This window comes from Haplochromis burtoni, unplaced genomic scaffold (assembly GCF_018398535.1).
Source record: "Haplochromis burtoni strain Fernald_Lab_line unplaced genomic scaffold, NCSU_Asbu1 Contig_63, whole genome shotgun sequence".
Lineage (NCBI taxonomy): Eukaryota > Metazoa > Chordata > Actinopteri > Cichliformes > Cichlidae > Haplochromis > Haplochromis burtoni.
Genome location: NW_024582424.1, coordinates 2,190,632 through 2,212,696, shown reverse-complemented (window position 1 = coordinate 2,212,696; position 22,065 = coordinate 2,190,632). Strand labels below are relative to the sequence as shown.

General features: G+C 39.0%; 2 protein-coding genes across 12 annotated transcripts in view; one reads left to right on the top strand and one right to left on the bottom strand.

The window, feature by feature from the left end:
* The window catches only part of ssbp2a (single stranded DNA binding protein 2a), a 56,843-nt gene extending 56,373 nt beyond the window's left edge, over positions 1-470 (bottom strand). The window contains exon 1 of the mRNA XM_005922890.3: positions 115-470. Coding sequence (XP_005922952.1) covers positions 115-170 — 56 coding nt within the window. The 5' untranslated portion in view covers positions 171-470. The remainder of the gene's footprint in view (positions 1-114) is intronic.
* A 14,994-nt stretch (positions 471-15,464) lies between these two features.
* LOC102306796 (arrestin domain-containing protein 3) lies at positions 15,465-20,989 on the top strand. Of its 11 annotated transcripts, none has more exons than XR_006054453.1 (7): positions 15,478-16,085; positions 16,817-16,964; positions 17,832-17,952; positions 18,063-18,328; positions 18,474-18,568; positions 18,920-18,974; positions 19,521-20,989. XR_006054453.1 is itself a non-coding variant. In XM_042221252.1 (7 exons), exons 1-6 carry the CDS (start codon positions 15,670-15,672, stop codon positions 18,564-18,566), a joined length of 966 nt encoding a protein of 321 aa, XP_042077186.1. In that variant the 5' UTR covers positions 15,480-15,669; the 3' UTR covers positions 18,567-18,568; positions 19,521-20,989. The 11 variants fall into 11 exon arrangements, 6 of the variants coding, with proteins under 6 accessions (XP_042077185.1, XP_042077184.1, XP_042077183.1 ...); XR_006054452.1 differs by having other exon boundaries at positions 18,901-18,974; XR_006054451.1 differs by having other exon boundaries at positions 18,890-18,974.
* The last annotated feature ends 1,076 nt before the right edge of the window (positions 20,990-22,065 follow it).

The window sequence follows — 22,065 nt, the reverse complement described above, 5'->3', positions numbered from 1 at the left end:
CGCTGAGTGTATCGCCTTGCGCCCTCCCCTCCCGCAGCTCTGTGTGTGACTGCCCCCGGCCGCTCGTGAACTTCCCTCACAGCCGCGGTTTCCTCCCCCATAAATAAAACTTACTTTTCTCTGGCTTGGCTGTCGGACGGCACGTTGCTACTCTTGCCTTTGGCGTACATGCTTGCAGAGAGCTCCGATTGTCACGCACCTGTCAACCCATCACAACCTCCCTGGGCACAGCCCCGTCACCATGGTGACACAAGCAGCGTCGTCTCCCATTGGATGTCCTGCTGTTCAGGACCGCCCGTTCTCCATGGCTACCGCCAGTGAGTGACAGCTGTGTGTCCACGCCCCCTTTTAGAGTAACTCCACCCACCTCCTCTTTCTCTCCATATAGCTCTCTTTTTCTTTCTGTGCTCTACCGTCTATCCTTCTGTCTCCCTGCCTGTCTGAAGTCTGTCTGTCTGTCAGCATCTATCCCCTTCCCATTCCCCTGATTGGAAAGGCTCTCCTGCCATGTAGTCTCGACACACACAAACACTCACACACACACATATCCTCTTGCTTAGTGCAAACTGAGAAGAGGAGGGGGGATTTGAAACAGTCCAACTAGGATTTTTAAACAACTGGCTTTGGATGCTCCTTTTATAGACAATCACACCCTCTACCGACGCACACGCAGCTCACTGCACAAACAGCTCCAGCAAATAACTGCTTTTCCATTGGTGTTTATTTACATAGGTGTGAAGACATCCAAACATGTGGGAAGCGGAGCATGTCGGGAACAGTCGGGCTCTACAGAGAGAGAGAAAACAACACATTCTTTTAGAAGATGTGGTTGCCTTATAAGCTTTCCTGTACATACATCATACGTACTTCTGCTACAGTGCAGCTGCAACACCAAGAGGAAATGTTCGGGAAATCCGCTGAAACACTAATGTCACATCTGCTGAAAGACAGCGAGGGTGATGAGCATTAAACTTTGTAGGACCACCTGTAGGAATTCCTGCTACATAATGTATGTGAGTTTGATCAAAAGTGGAACCCCCCCCAGTCCTCACGTGGGCAACAGTAAAATGTTTGTTTGATGGTAATAGGAAACACAAGTTTGGATACATTTACTATCCAGTGTCTCAAAAGCACACTTTCATGCTTACATATCATTCTCAGTGCATTTACTTCACATCAGGTATGTCCTCTTGCTCTGTGACAGCTTGGATAAGCTATAGCGCCCTTGTAACTTTAAGATGGTTAAACAGTTAAGAAATAAGGATGGATGGATGTTCACAGAAAGCAAGCGCCTTTCTGTGGTCAAAGCCTGCAACTCTCACTTCAGGTAAGTTAGCAACTTGCTGGCTTGATTTTGCAACAACGTTCTCCTGCTGAAGCTCACACACAACACAAAGAAGCATGTAGTATATACAGTGCATGATAGTAGCTGAGTTAGAATCAGTGATAGAAACACTGTATGTATGAGTGTGGCTGGAAAATGCAGCAGGGAAGAAGTGCTATGTCATGCTGCTATGACTGGCTTGGAAGCTAACAGAGTAGAAGGTTCAGTCCACTGTCACAATATACTTATCACAAATCCACTGAGTCAAAGCACTCTGGAGAAAAAAAAGACAGGCTACATCTCGGTATAAAAGGCACTATAGAAGGCTGATTCCCAGACAGTAGTAAGCTCTGGAAAAACACAGACTGTGCATGCGTGTGTGTATGTGTGTGCGCACTGGGGGCGTAGCACAGGGGCAGCAGTGTTTATGCTTACGCAATGCTCCCGTGATGTGACCCAGTTGGAATGGATGCATGCTGCCTCACTCTCTCCGGTTCTCTCTATCTCACCCTCTTGTCCTCACGCTCTCATCTCTTAACTGAAATCTCGCTCTCTCTCTCTCTCTCTCTCTCTCTCTCTCTCTCTCTCTCTCTCTCTCTCTCTCTCTCTCTCTCTCCCTGTTTCCCCACTTCCCCCCTCCATGTGCCAAATAAACCCCGCTCCCCCTGGAGAGAGGCGGTTCTATTTCAGACAAGCAGAACTTTTGGTTTTGGGATGAGTCCCTTGGGGTCGATCACCATGACAACCACTCACAGGCGATAACCATGTGTTCCAGAGGATGGAGGAGCAGGAAGGAGTAGAGAAAGAACAAGGAAAATATAGAGGAAGCAGGAAAGAGAGAGAGAGAGAGTAAAACAGATAATGGAAAGGTTAACAAAGGTTAACCCATTTGTTGTCATGTTTCTGTGTGAGAAGCAGGTAGAGACTGACTGTATGCACTGAGCACAAAGTGCCAGTTCTCCTTTATCAGGTTTGTCTGGTACATTGTCTCTTTTCTATCTATGCCAGATTCCTGAATCTTTCAGAAAGCCCAAGGTGGGGTATGTTATCTTTCATTGTACAAGAGGCAGCAGACTGATCAGCAAGTCAGCTCAAATTCAGCTCATTCCTATAAAGATGTGATAGGATAAAAAGTAAAAGGTGGGAATTACCCCATAATATGACATTATCACAATACCATACTATTTTGATTGCATTTTGCGATACAGTGAGATTTATTGCCTTTTTCAAATGCAAACTATATCCTCAAAGTTAAACTTTTTCTGTTTTATCCAGTAAGATACACTAATTGACCATCCATCCATCCATCCATCCATTGGTTGAGGGGGCAGCAGTATGAGCAGAGAAGCCCATACTTTCCTCACCCCAGCTACCTTCTCCAGCTCATCTGGTAGAACACCACGTCATTCCTAAGCTAGCCAAGAGAGATGTATATAGAGAGTCTTCCTCAAGGCCTCCTCCTAGTAGAATTTGCCTTTGGAGGCATCCAGGAGGCATCCTAGTCAAATACCTGAACCACCTCAACTGGCCCCTTTTGATGAGGAGGAGCAGAGTGAGGAGCTCAGTCATCCCTCGGGAATGACCAAGCTCTAGTAATCCCAGGAACTATGTTGTCTGGATCAATCTGGTAGTGATTCAGAAAACCCCTATTTTGAGAAAAAAAATCATGGTTTCAGTGTACCCTGTCTGGGACAGGGTTACCTGGGTCCTACCAGGTCAGTGGCCAAACCTTAACCCACGAGACCTGGTTGGGCCGTAGGGGTTTGGTGTGATAGAGGTTCAATGCTTTGAGAATCCAGCAGCAGTTCTCGTATTTCAATTCCCAGCTTCCAAAACTGACTCACAGTTAATGCAGTTCATACAATAATTAATTGTGGAAAAATGGCTGAAAATCACATATCTGTTGTTGTCTGTAGAAAAAACATAAACTCATATTTAATAGAAATTTACATTTAACAATTACATTTGCTCACCAACCTTTCTGTTCCACTGGAATTTAACCAAAATACAACAGAATTTTTTACTTCTTCTTCTATTTCTTTTTTTTTACAATATTGAAAAAGAACTACTAATTAGTTAAAGTTTGAGCTTTTAAAATGACACTATATGTACAAAAGTCCTGGTTCACCTACACATTACACGTACAGGAGCTGTCTGGTCATGGAAACATACCACGAAGCTCCCAGCGCACAGTGTTTTTGCCGATGTTAATGCCAGAGGAAGTTTGGAGCTCTACAGTTACTGAGTGAGCAGAGCAAACTATGAGCCTCACCACTCAGTGATCCCTGCTTTGCAACTTTATTTGGTCTGACACTTTGTAACTGAGTTTTTGTAGTTTCTAGTTCATAAATACTTTGAAACAGAACTACTTACAGCTGATTGTGGAATTTCTGGATATGAAGAAATTCAATGAACTAACTTACTGCTACAGTAACATCCTACTACAGTACCATACGGCTTGAATTTAATAAGCCTTTTAGAGCAACCCAGATTTTTACAAAGATGTTTGTAAAGGCAGGCTGCATGGGTGCTGGATTTTATACACCTGTGGCACCCAGACTAAAAACATGTGAATTCAAAGATTAAAAGGTGTGACCCCCTATTTTTAACCATTTAGGGCAGGGGTGTCAAACTCAAATACACAGTGGGCCAAAATTCAAAACTGGAACAAAGTCGTGGGCTAACATTAATATTTATTGAAATATATTTATTCCTCCAGATATAAGAATGAATCTTTTCTCATGGACTCAAACACGTTTTGCTGAAAAACTCAATATGGAACAAGCAAAGCTTAATACTAAACAATATATATATTGGCTGTATAATACCAGTAGGCCAGCTCTAATAGTAATTTGGTATGGCTTCGCGGGCCAAATGTAATTAGGCTGCGGGCGGGCCAGAGTTTGACACCTATGATTTAGGGTATTTACATACAGTTAGGCAGTGAGGTCCAGTAGTTTGCAAATTGGTTGCACCTTCTTACAAAAGACCATAAGAAAAGTTGCTTGTGAAAGGACTGCTGGGATGGGAGAGAAGAAAATTTTTATTGGACAAATTAGTATTTAGTTGTTGAGACTTCTCACTGATGTTTGCTTTTTATGTGAAAACTGTGAGCTTCTTTTGGCCTTGAGCAGTTATTTTAAACAAAACCACCAGAGAAGTTTGGCGCCCACATTTTTCTAAAAGGTCATAAAGATTGTGACTCACTATAAAAAACTTCTCTCCTGTTTTTATCATGTTTTCTTCCTCTCTACTCCTCCTTAAATGATGTTTCTTATTCCACCTAATAGGCACTCTTTATTAGCTTTGCATCTTCAAGTCATTTATAAGCAAGTGAGCATATTCACTTACTAAAATAGAAAATACAGTCAAAATCACCGTAATCTACGGGGTAAATCCAAAATCCGCCCATTTCTTTTTCTCTCTCGATACTCTGAGGCACACTTTGTTTGCCTCTTGTATGTCACATAAATAGTATTAACACACAGTAGGCAACACACACACGCGCAAGTAATACATTTTCCCTTCCCCGGCTTTACACCAACTGCCTTGGTATTTTGGCAAACAGCCTTTGTTTACTGAGCCTGTCGATGGGCTATGTAATCGTATATTTCCACTGAGAGTGTCTGTTAGCAAGGACGCTAATTAGCAAACGATTAAGCTCTCACACAAAAGAGGTTCTTCAGATTAATTGCTACTGAAGTTTACAGAAGCTTGTGTCTCAGTAAATAATTTAGCATGAACAACAGTATACCTTGTCACACTGTTTTGTTTTGTTTTTTCTTTTTTGGGGGGGGGGGGTCTCAACTAAATGCTGGTGTCAGAATTAGAGATGTAACGCTGTTTCAACAGTTGTTTACTAAAGCGGACAGCGGAGGATAGACTGAGCTAAATCAAACTTCTTTCATTTGCATGCAGTCAGAAGCTCACCTGTTCACCTGCTAAAAATGCTTTCTCTTGCAAAAAGAAAAAAGAAACTAGGACACTGGGAAACATGGAAACACATAATACAAATGAGTAACATGCTAATGCACTAAATGCACACACATGTACAGATGTTTGCATGTAGATGCACATATGAATAAGGTGACATAAACGAAATAAAACCCTCAGGTCCACGGGCATCTTGAAACTGTCTCCTTTAAACAGCATTTGCTGTTTCCACCCCCCTTTCTCCCTGCTGATGAAGAGGCTATCCCATCTGGGATGGGTGTGTGATTGTGTGTGTGTTGGGGGGGGGGGTTACAAAACTCTCTCTATTACTGTGTAAAAAAACCATAAAAGTTGCATTCATAAGCACAGTGATACTTCTGATATTGCCCGTATAAACAATTTGCCTGTGGGTGTAATTTGATTAGCACTGTAAAGCGAGGCAACTTACAAACTGGTTACACAGTTTATCTAAAAGGAATCAACAAGGAAGCGCTGCAGCCCCAAGATCATCCAGACTGGGCTGTGAAATAAACTTGGCATTCAAGGAAAAAAAATGTGTTTGCTTCCTGCAGCTGATGCAACAGGGAAGCAAGAGTTGAAAACATCCTAATAAGCATGTCTAGTATCATTCTACGTCTCACCGACTTCAAGCAGTCGTGAAAATACAGGCCCCGCTGTGCCAACTCTTCTGTTCTGATGCTGGTTGACTCAACAAATTAATGCCTGGTTGTAAAATAGCCTGTCAGTTCTTTGCAGGGAATCAACCAACCAATATGTATTTAACTTGAAATAAGATTCCTCGCTAGCTCAAGTGCTGGCCTGTTTTTGTTTTTATGTTTTTGTTTTAAAGGAGTTTGGACAGCCCGGCAAACATTTAATGGCGCCATCAAACAACCCCACCACCCTCCAAAAGAGAGATGCAGTGTATACAGTGGTGTTTAAAGTTCAGCGAAAGCATCATCTGCAGCATCATGTGGCGCTCATGCGGTCACATTCGTTTCTAATTTGTTCCCAAGAATTTTGCAACATGGAAACATAACTGTTGACATGCTGTTCTCATTCAGCATTTAAGTTTCTCAGAGCTATAAAAATGTAAAAATAATGGCAGAGCCAGAGTAAATGCAGATCTGAGTTGCTGATTCATACACCAATTAAGCAGCTGTTAAATGGCTTATTACTAAAAAAAAAAAGGGGGCCTTGGGCATTTCCACTCAACAGATGTTCAAACATTGTGCAGATGATATCACTTTATTATAATGAGTGACTTGCACACCGTGATGGCCACTGTACTGTATCTTAAATTAGAAATAGCCACTATAATGATTGGTAAATGAGTCTACTGAAGACTCAAATAGTCACGGTGATTGGAAAATAGTATAGGTGTTTTACTATGGGAGCAGGCAATGCAACAATCCTGATTCAGACATGCAAAGCTGACTTTTTTCAGTTTAATTTCTTCAGTTAATTTGCTGAGATGAAAGAGCATTTCATCCTGTGACTAAGCAGAGAAAAAAGAGCAGTTGAGCCAAGGTGGAAAACTCCATCACAATTAGATGTATGCACAGGCTTCTTCTGAATTCTGAGCAGGTTTTCCATCGGTGAAATTCCTGATGATCTGAGCTGAGCTGAGCGTGTGCTGGGTGCTGATGTGACTAACAGAACACTTCAGCAGCAGAGCAGCGATCGGGCTGCCGCAGAGGACTCTGGGTAATAAGGCTGCAGATGAGTGCGACCCAAAAAACAAAATGGGAGCGTGGGGATTGGATGAGTGTGTGTGTGTGAGCATAAATGTGTATGAGTGTGCAACAAAGACACAGCTTGCATGCTGCCAGCCAAAAGCACATTCTCAGATCTTCAACACTGAGAGCACAAGGAGCTTAAATAAAAGAACAGGCAGGACTATAGGCATTCTTCAGGTGGTACACACACAATTTCATGGCAGTGATCTCCTTTTCCTGGTATCCTAACTAAAGCCACTAAAACAAAGCCAAACCAAAGTGAAGTAGGCTAAAGGATCTCAAGAAGCAAGGTGTCATGCCATGAGCTAAAGAAACTCAAGAATAGATGAGAAACAAAATCATTGACATCTATCAGTCTGGAGAGGGTTACAGGCCCGGAATGCCAGTGAACCACGGTGTGAGCCATTATCTGCAAAAGGAGAAAATTTGGAACAATGGTGAACCTGCCCAGGAGTGACCAGCTGACCAAAATGACTCCAAAAATGGCATCAATGGGAGAGTTCAAAGAAGAAAACCAGGACCTAAAAGGACCCAGAGCCTAGTCTCACATTTGTGAAAAAAATCTTGATGATCCCCAGGACTTGTTGGAAAATATTCTTGAAATTGATGCAACAAAAGTTGAACTTTTTGGAAGGTTTGACTCATCTGGTGGAAAATGAACTCAGCATTTCATAAAAAGAATATTATACCAGCAAAATGATGGTGGTAGTGTGATGGTCTGGGGCTGCTTTGCTGCTTCAGGAAGTCTTGCTGTAATTGATGGAACCATGAATTCTGCTCTCTACCAGAAAATCCCGACTGAGAGTGTCCGACCATCAGTTCGTTGCCTAAACCTCAAGGAACATCTGGCCTATGCAGCAGGACAGTCCACCTCAGAATGTCTAAAAAAAAACAAAAAAACAAAATGAAGGTTTAGCTGTCACCTAATCAATGCTTTGGTATGACCTTAGGCAGGGCATTCATGCTCAAAAGCCCTCCAATATGACTGAATTAAAGAAATGTGGGGCAAACTTTCTCCAGAGATGTTAAAGTCTCTTCTCTCAATAGGATGACACAACCAGTTAGTTTTTAGGGCCAGGTATGTTTGGATAACGTTTTTCCCTTTATTGTCATTTAAAGCTCTATTTTGTATTTACACAAGTTGTCCTTGTCTATTATAAAATTTGTTTGATGATCTGAAACTTGTGTGACAAACATGCAAAAAGATAAAAGGAAGAGGGTAGTGTAGGTTTCAACACTTCTTACTTATAATCCATGTGAATAATTATCACTATAAGTCCTGTTACTACTAATAATAATGATAACCTTTATAATGAGAAGAATAACAATAATAATAATACAAAAAAAAATGTTGTTTTAGGGCTAAAATAAGACAAGCTATTCTTTTTTTAATCCCAAACTTGGCAAATTTCTGAGATGGGATATTGGAACTAACTCTGCACTTCTCCTCAGCTCTGTGGAGATTTTCCACATCTTTAAGCTCTTTGGTTTTCTGACTCTGGTTCACTCTCTTTTCTCTCATGAGTGTTGTTTCCAGCCACAGCAGGCAAACGCTCTCATTAAACAACTTCTAAAAGTCTTCTGTACACTACAGAGCAGCACCGGGAGACAGACAAAGTCAGCTGCAGATATTTCCTCGAGTGTTGATAGGGACCAAAAAAAAGGAGAAAGTATTGTGCTTTTAAAACAATGTGAAATGAATGCTAATGTAGCTCCACTGCTAAGGGATTTTTAGATAGGCAACCAGTTGCTAGTACAACTTTAAGACTAGCCTGCTAAATACCTAAATAGATATGAACAGAGTGGCCGAAAGTAAATGTAAGATAGCTGTCTGTCTCATCTAGGCCCTCACATCTAAGAGTTCAGGTAACTTTGAACTCAATCCCATAATACCAATTAACAGTAAAATATTAACTTTTATTATCAGCACTACTTATCCGTCTGTATTTATCACTGCCACAGTATTTTTCTGAACAACCCCTTGCAAATTCCACACGTAGGGGCTTTAATATGAAATCAGAACAGAGGTTTTATACTACATAGGATTGAAAACTCTAACCTTGGTGGATACACCTCTCAACCTTATGTCTCCTCTAAGCTTAGATGATGGATGGTCCTGCATCAAGGTCAGGACAGAGGTTGTGTGGCCATATTAACAACCCTCTTCCACTGATAGACTGTCAGAACCTTTGCGTCTGGAAGCCTCCCACCGGCCCCGATGTAAACAACTGCAGCAGCAGTGAGAGCACTACAGTGTGTTGGAAAGGGTCATTTTTTCATTCCAACTTGTCTTTTATGGCATTTTAGTGCCTGATAATGTGATCAAAGCTGCATTACACTTAAATGGGAAATGGGAAAAGCTTAATGAAGAGTCAAGGCAAAAGTGATTCGAGTGATGACATCTCTTTCTTCCCTGATTTATAAAATAAGAGTTTTGAGGGGAGACCGAGTGGATTTTTAAGCATTACCACTGTTGGCAAAAGATTTTCCATACTTTTCAAGGCAAATATTTGATTTAAACAAGCAGACGTGTGCAGAATTTTAGAAGTAGGCTTGTTAGTGTGTATCTTTTGTGTGTACATAGTTTAAAAATATAGGGATTGCCATGAAAACGTACAAGATATTGCTTCCCACAGTAGTAGTACCAGTGACTTTAGTGATCCCCTGCCATTCTCGCACTAGAAATGCCTTTTTCTTATGTGTGAAACAATGACAAACGGTCCTGCTGTGGAAACTAACAGAATCAGAAGATTTTATTTAAAGCTCCAGACACAGGCAGATGATGAAGAAGAACGGCGATCTGGCTTTGACTGTAGAGCGCCACTGTCTTCATGCTCCACTGCCTGCTTTAAAAGAAAGAGTGTTGCTCTGTTCCTCGCCGAGGTCTTAGGAAGGTGAACGGTAATTGCTGAGGGAGGATTTAGCCTGACGATGGAACAAAGCACCTCTTTTGTTTTACTGAGGTAACTCTTATACTCTGAGATGGAGCAGTACTTTAGACATTAACTTTAGACATGAATATAGCATGTGGGCTGACAATTGTGTGTGGGTTGTTTGTGTGTTAACCACAGGCAGTGAGACAGACACACTCTGACTGACTGATTTGTAGTCTACATTACAGAACCCTGCAGTTTCTGACTCACTAGCTGTAGCACTGGCTCTGTGGTAATGACATCATGGTGGCAATAGCTTTTAAAGTCTGACCACAAAGAAACACAGACCGCAATCTGTGATGTTCTTTTAAAATAGTATTTTTTCGTACAGTTACTTCATCTTGTGGTAAACTTCCCAGAGAGCAAGAAACAGGTCGTCTCTCATTGTGCAAATAGTGCAGAAACATCATTACAGGAACGAGGACTGAATTAGTTAATGTAAAGACAGATATGAATTTAGATATTTAAAAAGGTCTCTCACAAACAAACAAACAACAGAAAGAGAATAATTAGTTTGTTTAAGAGGAAAAATAGTAGCCCGTACTTTAGAAAAAACATTTTAAATGAAGCACGGAAATGAAATGATAAAAGCACACAAAAAGAAAAAAACAACAACAACAGAGCATATGAAGCATTAAGTGGCACGATTGTTCTGAGGTGATTTAGTTATATCTTCCTGCCACTAAATGAACGTGTCTGAGTGTTGAGCTGTCAGAGGCTGATAGAGAGCTTGGCTCTGCCTGGTTGTTGGGTCTTTCAGCACCCTTCTTGAGCCTTTCTAGTCTGGACCAGCATTGTTTGTGGAGAAGAAAGCTATCAGAGGATCTGCACAAGATTAGGTTTGCCAACTGTTCCCTTTGCGCTTTCCTGTTTTGCCGCAGGAATTCTATCAGCCAGTGCAAAATAGAAAAGAAAAGACATAACTGAAGAAAAACGTCTGACATAGTTAATCCTTTCCTCTCAGCATGAGCCTTATTAGAAATGTAAAAGTTCTCTTTTGAAGCTCTATGTTAAATGTTTCCATCAGACACTAAGGTTCCTCCACATCCTGGTTTAAGGAATAGTTATGAGATTTTAGAAACATGCTGACGTTAGATGAGGAGATTCTTATGTGTGCACAGGGCTCCTGCTTTTCAAATGAACAATTCATATTTTTACAGTTTGGTACTGAAAGCTGTGTTTTCAGTTCCTATTAATTTTTTGTCTTTATCCTGATCTAACTAAGCTGGAGACAAAATTTCCACATAACCATCAGGAAAACTGCGGATAAGCATATTTCCTCCAATTTTGAACTGTTTATTTTCATAGTATGTATTTGGATTTGGTGTCATTTGTCATACATTTGTAAGACATGATGTGCACAACTAAGCTGCCCCAACTCTTTCCACATTCTGACTTCCTGTCATTCAAATCCACCTGATGTATTTTCTGTCTTTGCCTTCCCAAAATCTTTTCCTGCAGTGCATGCATCCCTCCTGTCTTTCTCTTTCAGCTTACCGCAGTTCTCTGCCTCATCTTTTCCTTTTCTCCCCCGTCTTTCAGGTTCTCTCCTCATTTTCACCCTCATACACCTCCTCCTCCTCGTCTCCTTTCCCTCTATCTAAATTGCAAATGGCAGCAGTGCTGACTGCCAGAGGAGCTCCTCAATGTCATTAGAGCTGACCCTGTGGATTAACTAGAGGAGAGAGGCGGTGTGTAGAAACTACAGATCAATAACGCGGCTTATCCTCTGGGTTCTTTTACTTCACTTTGGATTTAGGTCTGAATTACTGAAATGTCTGCTCTCCTCTTGAACAACAAACAACGGGGTTACATGTAGCCAAAACAGAAATCATTTCAGAAATCAAGATTGTGAGGACATTAAAGTGGTGAAATGTAACAAGAAAAAAGAAGAATCACAAGCAAATCCACAATTCGAGCTCATGTAAAACAAAAGAAAACAGTCTGCAATACAGAAACTTTGATAATGATGGAAACATGTTGCACGAACCAGCTGATGAGATCAGAATACCAGCTGCTGTGTGGTTTAACTAATACTGTGATGTGATATCTCAGAGATAAAGATATGGATAGGCAGATGTGTGCGCAGCCATCATACTACATGTGGTTGATTTACTGAGTTGGCAGGAAAAGTCAAGTCACCATGAGCTCAACTAAACCTGATAGGTGCCCTTATCAGAAACTGCTAAGCCTATTATGAATGGTCGTGTGTGCTAGTGCACTCAAGCAGTACACACACACACACACACGCGCGCATGTGAAGATCTGAATCAGCAGATCATGTTGCTACAACTCTCTAGCGTAATAGCAAAATGTGCCAAACACTCATTCACTTTAAATTTCCAGATTCACAACAACCAGGTAACTTTTACTACACTGCATCAACTCTGAGAAGACTCGTTGCAGGACTTCAGATCATTCACTCTGTCATTCAGGTCTTTTTGACTCAAAAATCTGCTTTGAAGATAAAACAGGTAAAGTGATTATATTCTCCCAAACATTTCAGTTTGTCTGTCAGCAATGTACCTGCGTAACGACACGATTTAAAACCAGTGTCTTGCTAATTTATCTGTTTTGTGTGGTTCAGCCCTCAAGTTAGGTCTGAATGGTTCACTGTTTAGTGTTTAAGTATCTTAATAGACAAAAACCAGCTTTCCAGAAATGATCAGGTACAAGGACGGGACTGAAAATGAGTGAAAAATAGAAAAAAGACCAAATCTAATGTTGTAAACAAGTTGCAACCTTGAAATAATAATTAACTGTAAACAGTAAAATAACTACTAGCTAAAGTTAATGAACTAATTTACAGTTTAAAATGGCTCCGTGAGATTTTATCTTTTATTTTGTCCAACAAAGGTAAACAAAAGCAGAGGAGAAATGGTTCCTGTGCTTTATATGTTATCTTATCCACTAGCTAGACTTGGTGCTAGTGTTAAAGGGATTGTAATTGTTAACAAAACCAAAGTTCTTCTGCAACAGCTGGGATCTTGAGCTTTCCACAAGTGGCGTCTCCCGCGCTATTGCAACAATAAATTCTTTCCATTGTTTATAAGCCTGGAGTCTTTGAGTGGTTGAATAACAGACATCATTAAAGTTTGTTGATTAAACCGACCTCTGCTTTTCAGCTCGTCCTGTTTTAAAATGCAGCTGAAGCGCTGTCTTGAGATTATGATCTAAATATTGCAAACAGTCTTGTCAAACATTTACATTTATAAAGGCCCGCACACACACACACACACACACACGCGCACACCTAAAACATATAACATAAACCATAAAATAAATGTTCAGGCCTTTATAATATTGGCACCAGACTGGAAGGTCGGTTTAATGAAAGATGTTCTTAGTAACTTCTCTAAACTCGATGGTAAAATGTGTTCTACTGGCAGCGTTGAACAGATAATGTGAACGGTTATCTGTGTGGGGTAGTCTGTGATCGCTGTCAGTCACTTGTATATGTTTTAACATCCTGTATATATGCACTACAAAGCAGCAAGTCTCTTACACGTAGTGATATTTGGCTGCCGAAATCACAAACTCCCTTAAGTCCTTTGCACTGCATGTTGTGCAGTATACTCTCCATTGAAATTAAAGAGGCTGCTGACTGGTCTATTCCCTTCTCAAAAGTGGCAAGCGAGCAGGTCTGAAAAGATATGTGTCCAGGTTAACTTGTGCCAGGAGTTTTTAAATGTCGTGAGCTGTCAGTTTTAATGGGTCATTATCTTCATTTTATGGCTGTATTGTGTACTATAAACCCATCAAAGGGGAGTTAAAACACTTCTTATTAAAGCATAACACAGTAAAATGCCACTGCAGCTTATTCAGTGAGTAGTTCTGAAATAATTGATTTCCACATAATGGAAACATGACATTTGGGTTTTGCAATGGCGAGTGATGTTGTCAGTATGTTTTTGTATAAAAATGCATGGCTTTACAATATATGATAGAGTGCCTCAATAAAGTATGGAGTGCCATCTAGTGGTGTAACAATTGCACATTGTTAAAAGGTCAGGCTAGTTCAACTACAGTCATGTCAAGGAAAGCCTGCTCTCTTTCAGTTCTCGATGCAAGACATTAAAAAAAGCGAAGTACAAAACATGACATATCACACCATGTTATTATTTATTTAACAGAAACTGAGCCAAAATTCAGAAGCAGTGTGCAAAAAGCTAAGTACACCCTTACTGCTTTCATAGGAATTAAAAGGGTAAGTAGCAGACAGGTGGTGCTAATCAAATGCCAACTGATCATCAGCAAGTGTGAGCGCATCTAAAGCAGGGGTTTTAGCAGTTTGTGGGTCTGTGTTAACACAATGCCAGGCAGGAAAGACATTAGATTGTTACTGCACATCAATCTGGGAAGTGTTGTAAAAACATTTCCAAACAATTTGAAGTTAATTATTCATAAGTGATATATATATAAAACATTCTTCAGTGTCAAACTTGCACTTCAAATTTTGATTAATGTTCATCATTAAGAAATATACTTGCTTTGAAATATGAAAGTGTAAGTCTCTTAACAACCTTGATGATGATAGTTTTTTCTAAATGTTTCATTGTGGATACAGTCTGTCTCCTCTTATAATAAGAGATCACATTTAGATGAGAAAAACAGTTAATTAGACAGATGAGAAAAGCAGTACCTCGAGGCCAAAACGTTATTTTGAAGCATGGAAGAGGAAGAAAAGCAAAAGGGAAAAAAAGGGATTTGGTTGTGTAACCCAATAATACCTGTGTAGACAGATGATTTTATATTATATACAGTGCTTAGAAAATTCACAAAGCCTTCTGTCAGAAACACAGGAAAACATAAATATTTTACAAAAACTTTATATTGTTATTTACTTACTATTTTTTTATCAGCTTTTGCAAAAATGTTAACTTAAACAACAAAACAAAACAATAATTGTAACACAATAATAATAATAATAAATAAAAATAGATTAAAAATATATAATTTTGATTAAACAGCTGGAGAATACTGGTGTAGTTATTTTGGATATTACCAGTGTTGTTAATTTATGTCAGCTGTGGGGCATAAGCATTGGGTGGTGCTCTAATAAATTGGTTGTACTGTGTATTATAACTGTTTCTTACAGTCTCCAGTTTGTCAGAAGAATGCTATCAATGTAAACCAATCGAATTTAATTTTTTTTTAAATAATCTACCTAAGAAATAAACTATTTAATGTAAGGAAAGATCCATCAAATAAAATAAATGAAGTAATTGAATAATAATAAATTAAATAGTCGTAAATTACAATCAGTGATATTTCCATAAGAAAAAAGTTAATCACACATAAGTTAATACATTACAGCAACACGTCAGGGATGTTACAGCTTCATAAATATGAATATTTATCAAAACAGGCTCAACTCATATTTACTAAAAGTAGATTAGTTACTTTCATGTAAAAACAACAACAACAACAACAAAGGTGGTTGTGAATATCTCAAATGTAAAAGTAACGGGAGCTAAATGGAGAACGAAAAGCAACAACTTTAAAATGCTTTTTTTAAATTTCGACGGATCCACGGAGGTCACGGAATACTTGACCCGTGACTCCGCCCAATGTCAGGGCGATCCCCCCGGAGTAACGTGTCGCCTACGCAGTTTTATTTTTGTTGATTAGAAAAAAGTTATTCGATTCGGCCGTTCTCACTTTCTGTCCGATTGCATTTATCAGACGTATTAAACTTTTTCTTTCCTGTAAGACTTGTCTTTAGTTTTGTTTCTCTGAGATGTTCGAGCAGACAATCCGAAATTTCAAAATCAATTTTATCAGGCACGATGGACGAAATAGTTTTTCCAGTGGCGACCAAATCATAGGTCACATCTCTTTTGATCTGACAAAAGAAACAAAGATCACTTCAATAACAATGAGGCTGAAGGGAAACGTGAATGTGCACTGGACCGCCGGAGGAGGTGGAGGGAAACAGGAAACGAGGAAACGTTACTCTGCAAGGCTGGACTTCTTCGACTTAAAAGGAGTTATTTTGCAAGAAGACAGGGGTATGCTGTTACTGGTGCTGTTTGGACGCAGTGATACATGGCAAACAAACAGTCACCGTCTTTGTCCTTTTCTTATAGCTACTCGTGGGACAAAACTTCAACTCGGGACGCATGTGTATCCGTTCACATGTCAGCTCCCACTAGGGTGTGTATGACCATTTAACTGTGAAACACCCACTAGCGTGTGAAGCGTTTTACTCAGGGAGGCATGCTGACAAAAGTCTTTACCCCCTTCCTGATTTCTTAGTTAGTTTGTTTTTTCATCAAACAAATTTTAATAGACAATGATAACCTTTAAAAAAATGCTAAATGCATTTCTATTTGTTAAATCATGAATGAACGGTGAATAGCCATGTTATTTTGGAAAGCTGGGTTTAAGATCACAAAAAGCACCCAGACCTGATTACTCCCAGACGTGTTGAATGAAGATATCACTAAAACAGAACGTGTCTGACAAAGTCAAGCAGGCTAAAAGATTTAAAAACGAAGTCCAGGCCTCGAGGGCTGGTGTGTCCCCCCCCCTTAGATCTTCATTAAAAGTGCATTTTGTATTTACTTGAGTTATATTTGTCTGCTATTAAATTTGATTGCCGATTTGAAAAATGCAAGTGTGACAATTATGCATAAAGCTAAGAAATCAGGAACTGTAGATTTGACTTAAGTAAAGAGCCACTGTTAAAAATGAAGGGATTTTGGTAGATATAAGATAAGAATGGGCCCTTGGTTTTTAAAATCCAAAACCTACAAGTTGTGTTGTAGTTCAACCTTTTGATTCATTAACATAATGCTTACTTTTATTGTTTATTGTAAAACTGTTGAATTTGTATGCGCCTGAATCACTTTTTTTTCTATCTTTTCTATTATTTTGCATCCCAGAAACTTCCCATCGTCCTTTCATGGGGTTCACGGAAAAATAGCATATACCTTGACAGTGGGCATTAATAGACCGTGGCGTATGTCCAAGGACTTTGTGACAGAGCTTAAGTTTGTAAACCACATTGATACCAACCAGCCAGGGTTGAATGTAAGTGGTGCATTTTCAGATGAATCAGCTGAGGAGTCCTTGTTTTTGTTGCAGTGTCTGCAGTTTCTCTGTAATCAAACTGATATTTCTCACAGGCCTCCCTAAGTACACCTTGTTCGACTAATTGTCCCAGGAATCCTTTTAAGTGAACCAAAATTTGAAATTACTTGCCACACCTATGTTTTTCCTGCATTCACAACTCAATATGTTGACTTTGAAAAAGCTCTGCAACCCCAGGTTTGCTTTGTTGTACTTTCATTCAACCCTATGGGAGCAATTATTGTACAAGAATGATTCAGAGTTGTCTAACTGCATTTAGAGACAATTTACATCTTTACAATCTGATTATGTTCCAGTCGTAACCAACACAGACTGAATGACCACTATTATATTGAACCTTGTATTGTGCTTCAGTTGTTCATGTTCTCAGACGTATTTTTCGAATAAATGGACACAAACCAGACTGTACACAAGCTCTCACTTCTAATAAATGAATCCCACCGAGGCTCTGAGTAACTATGGGACCAAAAGTGATGAATTTAAGATTTTTGGGGTTTTTTTTGTTACTGTAACTATAGCAAATGTTGGATATGTTTGGAGTTTTATACGGTTCCATCATGCAATGCCAAAGGAACCTGAGCTGCTACTACAAATATGCAGTGAAACAGAGAATGATGGGATTGCTCCATTTCTTCATATTATTCTAAAGCCATTGTTTGATTGATTTGGTCCGCTGATGCTCATTTTGTGCAACTTTTTCTGCATAAGAGTAATAAATAGGTGTTGATTTCTCGTAATCCCAAAAGCAAAACAGTGTAGTATTGGTATATTACACTTCTTTTTTTTTTTTATCTGTGGCACTATCAGTGTGTTGTTTTTCTGCAGGCGCCACTCTCAGGTTCAAACAGCGTGACACCGTGTAGCTTGTGGTGTAACTCCAGTCCCGTCACTCTGACAGTCAGTGTAGCGACGAAAGCTTTCACCCCTGGTATGGTTTCCATCCATCAGATAATCGTTTTATCTGTATAATCAATTATAATAGCTAAGTTTGAAGAATTTGATTGAAATAACTTGCCACTTTGTCTTTTCTTCCACTAGGCGAAACAGTGAAAATATTTTGTGAATTTAGTAACCCTTCATCTAAAACAGCTACTCCGAAGGTGAAGCTGCAACAGAAACAGACTTTCTACACCCACAGTAAGCGCAACAGGAAGGTGGCTATCAAAACTTTGGCGTGTGTGTCAGGAGAACCTGTTGGTGCTCAGGTTTCTTATGTACGCACTGAGATCATGCTCGCTATTCCCTCGTCTGCATCTTTAACCATCTCAGAGTGCAGCATTCTGGTTGTTGATTACATTATTGAGGTTAGTACCTGTGATGGGTTGAGAAGTCATGGATGTATTGATAACCCAGTTTACCTCAGCTGTTCAGACAGCAAAAGCCTGTTTGGATCCATTTCTTTTTTTATTCATTAAAATCTAATGAGCTTCTGTTTTTTGTTTCCTGCAGGTTAAACTCCACGTAGGAGCATTGGATGAGGTCGTTGTGCTGTTTCCAATCATCCTGTGTGATACCCCCGTGCAAACTTATCCCCCAGTATGATTGTAAGTAAAATTTGTTTCTACTATTACAAGATAATAATACATGATGCAGAATGGTATGATGTTGCATTGGGGGTGGCCTTTTTTCCACTTGTGAGTTTTAAATGTTCACAGCTTAATGTCGATTTAATATTGTATTAAAATGTCTCCCTTTTGGTCAAAATGCAAAACATCATCTGTGCACCGCAGTCCTGACGAATAAGGCAATAACAATAACTTGGGGAAGAAGAATTATGCATTGTCATGAAAAGAAAATCTGTGTTCACAGTACTCAGGGGTTAATCTGACAGAATTCATTGAGGCATTTAAACATTTACTCTTCAGTGTTGTCACAGTGTGCTGTGTGTCGATTAGAGAGCGATGAGGACCCATAGTTTCAGACACAGATGGTAGAGCTTCATAGAAAAAGGTGAGCCATTTATTTGAATTGGTACAAAGTTCAATAAACAAAATAACAAAGCCCAAAAATTAATAAAAACATAAATCTAGTAAGACCATGAAGATATTCAAAAAACAGAAATCAAAGGAGAACACAGATGACTCAACAATGATGAGACTGTATATACATACAGGGGCTTGGTTAGGAATTGAGGATGGCAATGAGGAGATAATTAAGACATTTAAACACAAAGCAAAGCTCACAACAAGACACAAGAGGAAGCGAGTTAAATAGTTCGAATAGCAACATAATGGTTTGATTCCATCCCTACAAACCTGTTAGTTGTTTTTTCTCAGTCTAACTGTAAATAAACTCTGGAATTAATTGCAAACCAAATTTTAATCTTAACTTTATAGACAATATTTTTTGAACAGATTTTTTTTTAAAGAAATTAGTGAATGTATTTTATTTCATAACATATAGCACATATACCATGAGAAAAATCTACTTTTACCTCAGCATTGACTTACAGCGAGCATGATATTTTCACCAGCTTTTCATTTTTCCTTTGTGCAGCAACACAAGGTGTTTTTGAGGATCCACATGGAGCATATCGCCACTGCTCTTCCTACACGTGTTACTGTTCATATGCCATTCATATGTTGATGACATGCAGTTGTACATGTTAATTTCCTCTGATGACCTCGATGCATCTTTCATTTTATCTTAACCATTTTTTTTTACCTGTTTACCTTTTTACTTTAAATGACTTAGATACTGTTTGTGCTAGAGACAAATTGTAAACAGTTTACAGTTTCTTTTAGTCTGCTTCACAGCTTCCTGATATCTGGTGTATTGTAAACGATACACCAGATATCCCTGTAAACTGGGATATCTGGTGTATCATTGAAGCACAAAGCATTCACAAGCTACTGCTGTCTGATCACCGATAGAAAAATCAGAAAAATTGTTTGATGAATTGGTTAATGAAGATGATACAGCCTATCACCATTTGAGTAGGCATAAATAATAAAAATATTTTGCCAAATATGACTGGCTATACTAATTATGTGTTACCTTAACTTTACATTTTCATGTTGATAGTAGATTGAAGTAATACACTCAAAATCCTTTCAATAGTCAATAGAGCACCTTTATGCTTGTGTTCCTAGTACGGCGATGACTTACTCATTTATTAAATCCCACTAAGGCCTTTAAGGTCATCAGGCAGAGGTCTTGTAACAACACTCAGAATAAGATCCAAATCTGGTGCGGGTGGTTTCAGCACTCGCTCTTACAGAACTTCAAATATATTCCCACACCTGTGTCAGAAAACTGTGTATATTTGTATGCTTTTATGTGTCTGTATGTGTGTTTATGCTTGTTGTACAGTTTATTACATGTGTTATATGTTTTGAGTGTTGTGTTTGATGTACATCAGGTTTATGCTTTATAATCTCATATATGCCACTTTTTAAAAAATCATCCCTACAGCCGTCTGTTACCAATTTTCACGTTATTGTGAATGTATTTGTATAAGGTGTGCTGTACTGCAAAGCTGCCATGGTGCGCATTGGCTAGACGCGACGTCATGAGTCACAGCGTATATCACTGCATTCGGGTGAAGGTCGATAAGTGTTGGTGTAAGTTTAATAAAATCCTTGACCTTTCCATCTCTGAGAAAATATGTGGTGGCTGTCAGAAGTTTAATAAATCATACTATGGAGTTTCTAACACTAAATTTTAATGGAGAGAGCCAGTATAAACTGCAAGACTGGAGGAGAATAGCCAGGTAAAGGATGTTAAAACTGGAAAGTCTTAGAATTGGAAATCTTTCTTTCCATCTACATGATGTGAATAGTCTGTGGTGAAGTTTTTCATCATAGTGACTGAAGAAAAAGGAGACTTGTGTAACAGTGTCATAGTCCAGTTTTGGACAAATTATCAAATTTATAAATTTATATGTACATATTCACAAACGCTGCATGTTATATTGTCATCATTTGCATTTCAACTGTTTATAAAAATAAAAACAATTAGTAGAACACGTGTGTGTGTGTGTGTGTGTGTGTGTGTGTGTGTGTGTGTGTGTGTGTGTGTGTGTGAGATGTATTTCTTACTCTTAAAGATGATGTGGTGTATGTTGATGATAATATTTGGGCCAATGATTAGGTCAGTGTATCTACAAGTAATCACTGTAACATTTTGCCTCTTGGGTCTTTGTGATGCTGGCAAGAAGGGATACTCATAATGTGGTCATCTCAGGAGACATCCAATCAGAAGATAGCCTGCTTAAAGGGAGGGTTGTCTACACAGTAGAAATAATAGATTTTACTGCTTATAAAGATTATTTTTAACTTTGAATTAAGCAAAGGAACTCCAGTGCAAAGTTAGAATAAGGAGCTTGGAATGAGCATAATAGGTCCAGCTCATGGTTGATGTTAAACAAAGATGGATGGGAAAACTACCAAAAGTGGCTTAAGAGTCGGGATAAAGTCTGGATGGATTTGATTCGAACGAGCAACTGTATTTCAAATATATGCTTAGAAAGTTTATTGTACCTGCAAATCAACATAATATTTAAACAAAGTGGACTCAGCAGAAAAGGTTTCACTTCTTTTTATTTTATTCTGTCTGATTTCACTCATTTTCTTTGTGCAACATTTTCATTTATTGTGACTAGAACAACAACAGTAAACAAAAAGCAATAATGAAGCCACTCAATTTAAATCGTGGGAATTCAAAACAAAAACAAGTTTGTCTCCGGAAAAAGAGGCACATGCAACGAAATGTTTAAGTTCAAAAAGAACAAGCCTGCGTGGTTCACAACTACTATTGTCAGCATCATGGAGCTTTTATTTTGCCTTTCTTAGGTTTTAGGTAAAGAGCTGACAGGCCACACTGCTTTTAAATGTAGTATTTAGCTCTTAGTGAATTTGCATATCAGTGCTAGTCAAATTAACAACAACAGCAACAACAAAACTATGCATAAATCAGTACATTCTTAGGGAAGCATGATTTATTGGGGTCATATTGTTTAATTATTAATTAAACCCAAGTATCTATCAGCAAATTCCTTCCTCATCACCTGCTCATAAAACCTCCATCCTCTCCGTCTCAC

Excerpts from the sequence above, each read along its gene's own strand:
- LOC102306796 (XM_042221251.1), top strand. The coding sequence starts at position 15,670 with ATGTTCGAGCAGACAATCCGAAATTTCAAAATCAATTTTATCAGGCAC. Across the intron at positions 17,953-18,062 it reads GACGAAAGCTTTCACCCCTG|GCGAAACAGTGAAAATATTT; the intron begins GTATGGTTTCCA and ends TTCTTCCACTAG. Across the intron at positions 18,329-18,473 it reads TTGTTGATTACATTATTGAG|GTTAAACTCCACGTAGGAGC; the intron begins GTTAGTACCTGT and ends TGTTTCCTGCAG.